Below are 10,279 nucleotides of genomic sequence, written 5' to 3'. Positions count from 1 at the left end.
GGACGAATGAGAGACGCAAGAAACGAAGAAAAACTGGGCTGTGCGCGCAGAGACGAAAGAGGCGCGAAAGGCGCACTCAGTCAGATGAAGAAGAACTCATCCCCCTCTGTAGGTTGGAGTCCCATGAAAGAGAAGAACAACCTTTCGTTCCCCCGGCTGAGTAGGAATAAACGAGAATCTCCTCGTGACTGTTGCTTCCTCGCAGTTGTGCTAAACGGCGGACTTGCATCATCCGCCAACGCCTCAAATTGCATGCAACTCGCCCGCGTGTCTTGTTTGTCGCGGCTCCGCGGCTGCGTCCTGCGCGCCCTTTTTAGCCCCTTTCGGGCTTCTGCATTTCGTCGTCCCTCCGTCTTGTCTCTGGTCTTTTTCATCTTCTTTCCCTTCGTTTTGAGCGTTCCTTTGTCTTGTGAAAAACCTCATCATCTTTCTCCCCCTTCCTCCCCGGCCTTGCATCTCCCCGGCCTTGCATCTGCACACTGTTCGAGGCGCGCGCCTTGATTCCTACCCAGGTTCTCTCGCTGTTCGCCTTCTCCCTCTGCCTGTCTCCCTCTCGTGTCTCCCTCTCGTGTCTCCCTCTCGTGTTTCCCTCTCGGTCTTTCTCTGTTACCGTCTCTCTCTCACGACCGCTTGTTCCGGTCACTGCCATCTCTGAGTAGCCTTGTTGCCTTTTCAGTCTCAATCCTCATCTCGTCGCTCTTGCCAAAGTTTCCTTCCCTTCTTCCGGTTTGTCTCTCCTCCGCACTGTCTCCTTCCCCTCTGTTGCTTCTCCGTTCGTCTTCCGTCCCCTTTCTCGTTTTTCTCGCCCTGTCTTTCTTCTTCTGCCAGCCCTCCCTCACTCTCCCTCACTCTCCCTCACTCTCCCTCACTCTCCCTCTCTCTCCCACCCGAAGTGCACTTCTTCTATGCGTTCTTCCTGTTCTTGTCTCACCTATCCTCCTCCTTTGCGTGGGTTTCTCTCTGGAATGGCGACAGTCCAACACAATGGTCGGTGCACGTCGTCTCTCTTCTTTCGTCTGCTGTTTGTCCTGCGCGCTCGTTCTCTCCTTCTCTTCCGTCTCCCTCTTGCCTGGTCTCAGTCGCACGTCTTCTCGACTCGGTTCTTTTCCTCCGAAACCTAGGCGAGGGCGATTTCCCACGTTTTCCTCGCCGTCAGCCTGGGCCGACGAGCTAAGAATCTCTGTTCCACCAAGAGCAGGCGCACGAGGAGACTCCGGCAAGACTCACCCCAGCCGTCCGCCGCTGCAATTCACTCTTCGGCCTCTCTGTGCATTCGCGTTTCCTACTCTTCTCCACTTTTCTTCACGTCTCGGTTCTTTTCCCTCGCCTGCATCTCTTTCTTCCCTTTCCTCGACTGCGTCTCTTTCTTCTTTCTCTCCGCGTTGTGCTCGTCTTCGAGATGGAAACGCGAGACAGGTTTTGGCGGCGGGCGTTGCAGCCTTCTCTCCGGTTCCTCTGCGAGCCCGAGCTCTCGGGTCCTTCCCCGCGCAAGAACTGAGGGGACGAGTTGCCGACGGAGAAGACGAGAAAGAAAGAAGCTGGCGCGAGAGGCCAAGCCGACACTCTGGCGCGCTGCATGTGCCAAGAACGGACCCGCACCCAGTGAGGCGAGCCGCGACAGAAACTCGACCCAGCGGAACTCTCGCTAGATCAACAGACAGGCTTCTAGGGCGAGGTGAAGACAATACACCCGACGAGACGTCGGGTGAATACCCCTTAAAGCAGACGAAAGCAGAAACTCAGACCACACAAGCTTCTCGCGCGACTCGCCACAGTTCCTTGCCAGCCGACAGGAACTTCGCCGTTTTCCACGGACCGGTCGAACCTGCGCGAAGACTCCAGCCTTCGCTGCAAGACCTGAAGGCCTTCTGTAGAGACCACAGCGTTGTTGTGCCGGTACGCGACGCCTTTTGGCATGTCTTGCTTTACCCAATCCCAGTTCGTCTGGTGCGGTTACAGGCCGTCGCTAAGATGATCGTGTTTGCCCCAGCTTAGAGCTTCATTTGCGGTTCGTGTCCCGTTGCTGTCCGTCCATTTCGTCTTCAGTCCAGTTCGCTAGGGGTTTCGTTCTTCGTCTACCTCAATTCCGATTCTGCCTCGTTTCTGGCAGCCTCCGCAGCCGAAATAAAAAGTTGTGTCTCTTGATTCCCCTGAATAGGGGTCTTCGCACCTTTTGCTGCCGGGGTTGCCTCTGCCTGCCGCGCTTCCTTGCCACTCTGTGTCGGCTCGTCCGTGTCGAGTAGCCGTCTGACGTCCTCTCGCCATTATTCGCGTCAACTTTCTTCCTTCAGCGTCCAGCCTCGTGGCGATTTGTCTCGCCTCTCGCAGCGGATGTTCATTTTCTCGCCGTCGTGTCTGACTCTTCTTATCCATTCGTGTGTTTTTGTCGCTTCCGCTTCTTCCACCTTCACATTGCTCCATTTTTCCCGCTCCCTTCTCTCAGGCTGCCGAGCTGTACGGAGGCCTCAAGGGGATGGTCGACTTCGGCGCCGTCGGCCACCTGATGCTTCAGAATCTCCGTCGCGCCGTGAGGTCCTTTTTTCTCCGCGACGCATGCGAGGACGCCCCCTATTCGCTTTTTGAAGAGCGGGCTTCGCTGCCCCCAACAGAGGCGCAAAACGGGCGAGGAACAGCCGGCACGGTTCTGCCTCTTCTTCTCTCGCAAATCCCCCCTCGCGACTCGCTAGCTGTCTCGCTTCCGTGCTTTCGGTGCCGCCGACGCCGCGTAGGTGCGGAGGAAAAGACGGAGGAGAGCCTGACGCACAGGCAGACGTCGGGGGAGACCAGAGAAAGCGAAGCACGATTGGGGAGGCCCCAGGATGCGACAGTCGAGACAGACACAGACACGGCGAGGCGCAGAGCTGGCGACTGCGGTGTCGGCGAGCCGACGCGCGAGGACGGCGGACGGACAGACGAGGCGCACACGGGGCAAGGAGAGGAAATCGAGTTTAACCCGCGCTGGGGGCCCATCTTTGCCGTCGAAACTGCTTGTCTGGGACCTGCAGCTGTCTGGGCAGCTAGCGGCCACACGCGCCACTTTGTTGATTCGCTTGTGCGGTGTACAGACACCGGACAGGTGTTCAGGTGAGAGGGCGCATTGCGACGCAGACAGAGTTAACAAACTGGACCTTGACCTCGGCAGGCGACGAGAAAGCGACCGACCAAAAAAAATAAGCGAAAACGTCTCATGGGCATCACAAATTATTGATAGAGAGATTCTCACTCTATCGCATACATACATATATATGTATGTATATATATATATATATATATGTATGCAAATATGGGTGCAGGTGAAGTCGTGGTAAATGGCTTCGCAGTCTCCATACTGTGTTCCTCTCAATGCGACAGCACATGTGTGGATCGTGGAAAAATATGTCGAGCTAGGTAGACTCGCGCGTTAGCTGAGATACACCGGGAAGCCGGCCGAGCGGCTGAACCTAAAAATGTCGTTGGTTCCCGCGCTGGTCGCATGCAAAGGGTACTGGCTTCACGCTCGCACATTTGCTTGCGGTGCCTGGCGGTATTCCTACGTTCTGTCAGAACGGACTCGCTGGCGTATCGCGAGAAGCTTTCCAACGGATCGGGCAAGCTCTTCGAAGTCTGCCATCAATCGGCGACGCGTCTTCAGCAAGTCGAGGCAGGAAATGGATCTGCAAGAAGACGCGAAGGCGCGGAAGGAGACGCCAGCCGGAAAATGGAGGACCCGCCACGGGGGCGAGACGGAGGAACAAAAGGAGAAGACCTCGCTCCCGCCAATGGCCAGGTTTCCTCGTGGCGACCTCTAACGGAGGTGCGTCGCTACGCAAGGTTTGCCCTTCTTCCCAGTGTTTGCCTCGGTCGTTTGATGTCGGAATGTGGTCCACGCTCTCTTATCGTGTTTGTTTTTTCCCCCAATATGCATTTGTCCCCTCGTTCTGTCTCGTTGCGGGGATTCGCATCTGCAGCTCTGCGGTCCGTGTCTTCTGTGGCTGCCGTTTCTCCATTCGAGCCGAGATGCTGCCGCCGGTTTGTGCGCCTCAGGCTCCTCCCGAGCTCTTTCCCAACCTTCCCTCGCCCGTAACAGGTAAGCGCCACCCACATGCAAACCCTCGCTCCTCTTGCGGCTCTGTCTCTGCCTCCTTTGTAATGTGTGCTTCACCGTCGTCCCGTCGCGTGTGTCCTGCTCCACTGGTGCTGTGCATCTGCCTCACTCTGCGTTGTCGCGTCCAGTGACAACACGCATCACCTCGATCAGCGTTTCAGCCTATGGTATGCGCAACGGATAAAGCAAGAAGCCTTGGCAGCGGGCGGAGACGAAAGCACAGACGCGAGGCAGAGTGTATCTTCGAAAACATCCAAAGAGAGCTAGAGCAGCCAAGTTGCCAGATTGCCCTCACGAGCGGAGCCAAGGGTTGTCTCTGCACGACAAAGTAGGAGAACTTCCGAAACAGCCTTCGTCTCGCTGGAAGGTGTGCGAGGGCGCGTCTTCATCAAAGGCGACAGGCGCCCGAGACGAAGGAAGAAATGGCGCAGCCCGTGCGAGTGAGTGAAGGCGTCTCTCTGCCAATCGAGACACCCAAGGCACGCGCGAGGATCGGCGAGGTGTCAGCGAGAAGGAACGTGCCGTGCAACGCGGTTGGACGGTGTCCGGATCTTTCCGATCTTCGCAGGCCGCATCGGGGCTCTGTCAACTCCCTTCCGCCGGAACTTGATGCTCCAGACTCGCCTATCGCGCTGCAGCGCCTCCGCGGAAGAAAACGGAAGGGAAGAAGGAGAACAAGAGAGAGAACAACAGGGAGAGCAAACGGGAGAACACGCCGAACGAGGAGAGCGAGGCGATGGGCAAACTCGATCCGGAAGAGGCAAGGAACGCGATTCTGCTAACGTCGCAGACGCGGAAGAGAATGCGGGGATCTTTAGACCGGAAACTGCTCAGGTTAGCAACCAGAGCAAAAGCCCAAATCTTTTTTCAACGACAACTGTGGGGAAACAGGATGAGCGAAATCTCGAGGGAGAACACCATCGGGTGTTGGCGGCTTCCTGTTCATCTGTTTGGTTTCTTCGACGCCTTCAACTCTCTCTTGCTGTCTTGGCATTGCGTTTCTCTTCCCGTGGATAATCGTGTTTCTGCCGCCCTCATTTTGGGATTTCCCGATAGATCTCTTGTGTTTCCCCGCATGTTGCTGGGCAGTCTCCCCGTGGCAATCCGTCCCTTTGATTGGTTTCCTTCGTCCGAGTGCGTTTTTCATTTTTTGCGGGGGCGTTTCCGGTGGTTGTGTGGCCGCCGGGTACAGTGTTCACTCTCTCGTTCCATTTACGTGATAGGCTGTGCCTTTCATTTCGGACCGAATCGTTTCTTCGCTTTGGCCAGCTCTCCTTGTTTATCGCAGCGATCGTCCGCCGGGTGTCTTCCCGTGCTCTTGCCTTCCGCTTTTCTTTCCCGCCTCTTCCTTGCTCATTCTTCTTCGTTCCTTCTTCGCCGTCGGATACCTTGCGGCATGCGCCTGCTGCTCTGTCTCTGTTATTGCACTGCTTGTTTCTTCGCCTGCCTTCAGGGAATGCTCATTGCGTATCGGAATCTTCTTCCGCCGTTCCTCGCCCCTTCGCTGCCTTTTGGCATCGCCCAGGAAGGTCGCGCGTGGCGAAACGAGTTGATCTCTTCCTCGCGGTTCCTGTTCCGCCTCCGAGAATTCCGTCAATTTGAGATCGAGTACGTTTTCCTTCTTTTTTCCCGTCGTGTCTCGAAACGGTGGTGCTTTCCCGTCCCTGGCCTCTGTCTCAAGCCCTGGCCCAATGGGGTTTCCAGGCCTCGCCACTCGCCACAAAAGTATCTGGACTACTCGTGTAGATCTGGAATGTCTTTTTTTACAGGATCCAAGTTCTATTGTTCTTTTCATGCTTGTGACTCTTCGTTTTTTCGTTTCGTCAGGTACTTCATCGACGCGAAAAAAACAGACAGCCTTCAGGTGCTCAACGCGTGGATCTACGAGCTGGCGCGTTTCTTCGCTGCTATCGGTGCGTTCCGCTGTTGGAAGGCATTCATGCACCACACGCGAAAAACGAAAAGGGAAAACCAGGAACGGAGAGAAGGACAATCAGTGGAAACGTGTTTTTACAACTGGCAGCATAGGTGGTATTTCACCCTCTTTGGTTTTTTCTGCTCTTTCCTCCTTTCCTCTTGTGTTTCACCTTTTCGTTCGCATCGTGGAGTGGTCCTCGTCTCCATTTTGCTCATCGTGTGCCTTTCACCTGTCTGTCTTCTGTCTTCTCTCGTCTTCGCTCCCGGCCGTGTCAGCAGCATCGGCCGTCTGTGGTTGCTTCCGCGGCTGCGTCGCCGTGGAGTTTGCTTGTTTTCCCTTCCTCGTCCCCGAGCACCTTGACGCTTGCTTTATGTTCTGTTGCGCCTGGAACAATGGATCCCCGTGTCTGTCCGTCCTTGCCACTCTGGCTCTGTGTCTCAAGGCCTCCCGGCGGACCTTCTCAGCGCCGCCGAGCAGGGCCGGAACGACAGGCCTCACTACAGCTCGAGATGCATCGACATTTCCTTTCGGTTTCCCTTTGGAGACGCAGAGCTTTGCGGTCTCGCGCTTCGCGGAGACTATGATCTGAGATCTCATCAGCAGGTACGACCTACTCTTCACAAGCGAAATACGTAAAATGAAGTTAACACCAACCACGTTGTGCGCGCAAAGAAAACGACAGAAGGCGAAACGGTCTCCTTTTCACGCATGCATCTGTGTTTCTGCTGACGCAAATAGATATATATATATATGTCTTCTTGCGTTTGCTTTCAGCACTCTGGGCAGAGCCTGGCCCTCCCATCGGAGAGTGGCAGCGCCTCGCCTTCACCGGCTTCTTCGTCCGCTTGTCCTGCGTCACCTTCGTCTTCGTCTCCTTCCGGAATCCTGCCTCACGTTATAGAGCCCTCTCTTGGACTGGAAAGGTTCGCCTTTTGATAGTAGTGAAAGGGAATCGGAGCAATACGTGGACGGTTTTAGAGGAGAGCCAAGCATGCCGCTCGTTCCACCACCAAAACCAGTTTTCGTTTCTTCCATTGATTTTTGTTCGTCTCTTTTCTCGCCGCCGCCCTTCACCAAACGTCGAGCTAAATTCGTCTGGAGCACACGACCGATCTAGGCATAGCACCACTCAATGCTCAAGAGCTTCCATCTCCCCATATATATATATATATATATCGAGAGATAGGGATAAACATCTCGTGTGTGCGATGTGGTGATACGCAGCAATGCAGGCACTGGCAGACCTGTATGTCAATAGACAGCTCAGCGTAGGCAAGGAGTCTGTGTGTGACTGAAAATGGATTGGTAGGAAGATATCTGGTAAAAGACATCCCTGTCACGTACATACGTGTTTAGTTCTAGAGAGGGAGAGGGCAAGACAGAGGGCGACAGTTCCAGAGATAATGTGCTCATCTCGGGCCTGTCGGTAGCCAGATAGAAGCGGATTCCTTTAGGCAGAGATGTGCATGAACAAATAGACAAGTATTCGCCTTTTCCTCGAGTGTTTTTTCCTCTCTGTCCTGTCCCCTGTGTCGTCAGGCTGTTGCTTGCCCTATTGGCATCTTCGTTCGTTAGAGATACCGTTGACGGCAAGTCGCGCACATTCCTCAATGTTCATCCTGCATTGGTAAGAGGCACGATCGCGATTTGGCACTGCAGGCGTTTTCAGATGGAGGAACGGAAATAACAAAATTAGAGAATGCGAGAACGATAAAACGTATATTTCAGAGAAACTTTTGTCTCCTCGGCGTTCTCCCTCATTTGCACTGCCTTGCACCCTCTCGTTTTCACGCTCTGCCCCGTCTTTCTGTCTCGCTTTGTCTGTTGTGTTCCTTCATTTCCAGTTTTTGCCCTCTCCCTCGCCTGTTCCCCTTCTCTAAGGCTGATGGCTGCCGTGGGGTCAGCGGCGGTGGGACCGTTTTGCCTTCGCTTTGTAGGATCTCTCTGTTTGTCTGTCCTTTTGTGCGAGCACGTCCGGACGAGCACTCAAGTTGGTCTGTCTCTGTCTCTCTGCGGTTTTTTGCTGCTCAGGCCCCCTTCCAAGCTGCAGTTTTTCCAGTCGTCACAAACATGCCCACATTGACGGCACAAGGTAAGAGAAAACACCTGCGATCTCGAAAGGCACGAAGCAGGAACGCGGCCCCGGAACGGGCTCGAACCGGCAGAAGGCCACTCTGAAAACCGTCTCTGTGTGGCGCTTAGCCCCTCCGTTTTCTTTTCTTCTTTCCGCGCCTTCCTCGCTCCGTATTTCGTCTATCGATCTCTTGCCTTGGTTTTCGTCGGCGTTGCGCCATGTTAGGTCTCCAAACTCTCCGTGTGACCTTGGTTTCCCCCGTTCCTTAATCGTCATTGCCGCTTCTCGCTGTTTCTCTCCGCTGCCTAGACTTTTTTCCTAGGATGTTTTATCTCTTCGCTTCCTTTCTCGCTCTCTTAAATACACGACTGCTTTCCGGTTGCCTTTTCCTTGCCACTGGGTGACTCTCAGCTCGAAGCCTCTGCCAGTGGCTACGCGAGAAGGGGTTCAGCGTCTTGTGGGATTTCTCCTCTGCATCGATTGGAAGACGGTGAGGACAGGACACTTGTACCAGAATCCTGGAACAAAACGAAAGCGGCCCTCTCTGTTACTGCGTGTTACGTGAACGAAAACGCAAAGAGAAACATGGACAAACGGATCGCCGTGGATAAGTCTGCCCTTAATCGCCTCTTACAAGCTGCGGAAACTTGACTCCCGTAACTGGCATTTTGCAGCCAAGGAGGTGCACACCGGCAAAGCATGAGGCGTGTCCATTTGTGGATAAAAGATGGCGCGTCCCCTGTATCTCCAATACAGACGTCAGGCGGCGAACTCTCGGATGGACGGTCATTTTCTGTAACAGGAACGTCTTTTCTCTGGTTCATTATGCTGGCAAAACTGGTCGGCGCCATCTTTTTTGCCGAGTGTAACAACGCGCTAGAGTGAAACTGCAGTTGATGAATATATCTCGGAGTATTGCACTCGGCTGGCTGCATGCCAATCCAGTATGCAAAGGTTGTGCATCGCAGGTGTACTGCCTCTCTGTCACATGACTCCGCCGCGTTTTTGTCTGGTCCTCCCCTTTTTCGTTATCCAATCCTGCTGTGTGCGACACTTCGTTTGTCTCTCTTACCTTTCCCTTTCTGTCGCGTTTTTCTTGGGCACACTCTCTCCCCCTCCACCTTTCGGCCCCTTCAGATACCGGCGCGCGGACGAGCTGGGAATTCCATTTTGCTTCACTATCGACGGGACATCACTGAAGGACGGCACTGTGACCGTCCGCTGGCGAAATTCGGCTGAACAGCGTAGACTACAGTTGGCAGAGACAGAAAGGTTTCTAAAGGAGCGCACGGCACTTCGGTTTCGAGACTTCTGTTGCAGGTTGTCAGAGCCCTGCGGGGATGGCTCGATCCCACGCCAGTGAAGGAAGTGGAAGATCATACGAGCGGAAGCGAGGACATGAAGCAAAAGAAAGGGAGCGCATACATGGAATTGCCAGGGGGACAAGCGGTCAGGGGAAACAGATAGAGCGGAACCTGAGGGGTTCAAGAGCAGGGCGGAAGATATCAGCGGGCCGGGCGTATCTCTGTTTTGACAGAGAGGCGAGAGAAATGGAGAAGACGAATACGAATGTGCACGTGCGTTGGACGAGATCACGAAAATCAAAGGCTGGTGCGCTGGCATATCTGCGATGGAAGAACATGGATGAGGAAAAGGAACAGACGCAAGACACAGGAAGAATTTCTAGAAACTATCGAAGATGAGGGCCAGCAAATTCAGACGTTCCAGTAGTGTCCTGCTCGATAATTCACGAGGACGGCGAAAGGCGAGGGAGGCGACGGAAGGACGGAGGTTTCACACAGACAGCATAGATACAAATTATGTGTAGGGAAGGACAGGTGCAATGAACTAACGTCTCTCCGCACAAATACATGTCGTAACGTGGGAGCGACTCAGGGATAGTGACGTTTAGGGTGGAGTTGCGGGCATATGCTTCGTATGTGAAACTCTTAAAAATTGCATATGGACATCCAAAGAAACACATGATTGTATGTGTATGCGTGTAGGATGATGTGTAGGGCGGTGGGAATACATTATGTTGGTGGCTTTGTGGGAGACGGATTCGTGGCTCTCTTTTACACCTAGGATTTGAGTGTTCCAGCAAAACATAGGTGTTAGTCTGCTTCTGTAGGACACGGATGAACCGTCGCAGCTGATCACAAGGCGCAATAGTTGTCTGGCTCAAGACGGCACTTTTGGTGAA

At 54.2% G+C, this 10,279-nt stretch overlaps 1 protein-coding gene across 1 annotated transcript; it reads left to right on the top strand.

Moving 5' to 3' along the window:
* Positions 1–84: 84 nt before the first annotated feature.
* Positions 85–8,779, top strand: NCLIV_008470 (putative glycyl-tRNAsynthetase; the record flags this gene model as incomplete). Its single annotated transcript, XM_003880363.1, has 10 exons — positions 85–108; positions 2,444–3,084; positions 3,544–3,793; positions 4,024–4,066; positions 4,653–4,918; positions 5,538–5,692; positions 5,912–5,997; positions 6,445–6,605; positions 8,034–8,094; positions 8,751–8,779. The coding sequence occupies 10 exons, from the start codon at positions 85–87 to the stop codon at positions 8,777–8,779; spliced, it is 1,716 nt and encodes a 571-aa protein (XP_003880412.1).
* Between the last annotated feature and the right edge of the window lie 1,500 nt (positions 8,780–10,279).

This window comes from Neospora caninum, chromosome III, assembly GCF_000208865.1.
Source record: "Neospora caninum Liverpool complete genome, chromosome III".
In the NCBI taxonomy this organism is placed as follows: domain Eukaryota; phylum Apicomplexa; class Conoidasida; order Eucoccidiorida; family Sarcocystidae; genus Neospora; species Neospora caninum.
The sequence above is the reverse complement of the archived record's forward strand: the minus strand, read 5'-3'. Positions and strand labels throughout refer to the sequence as shown.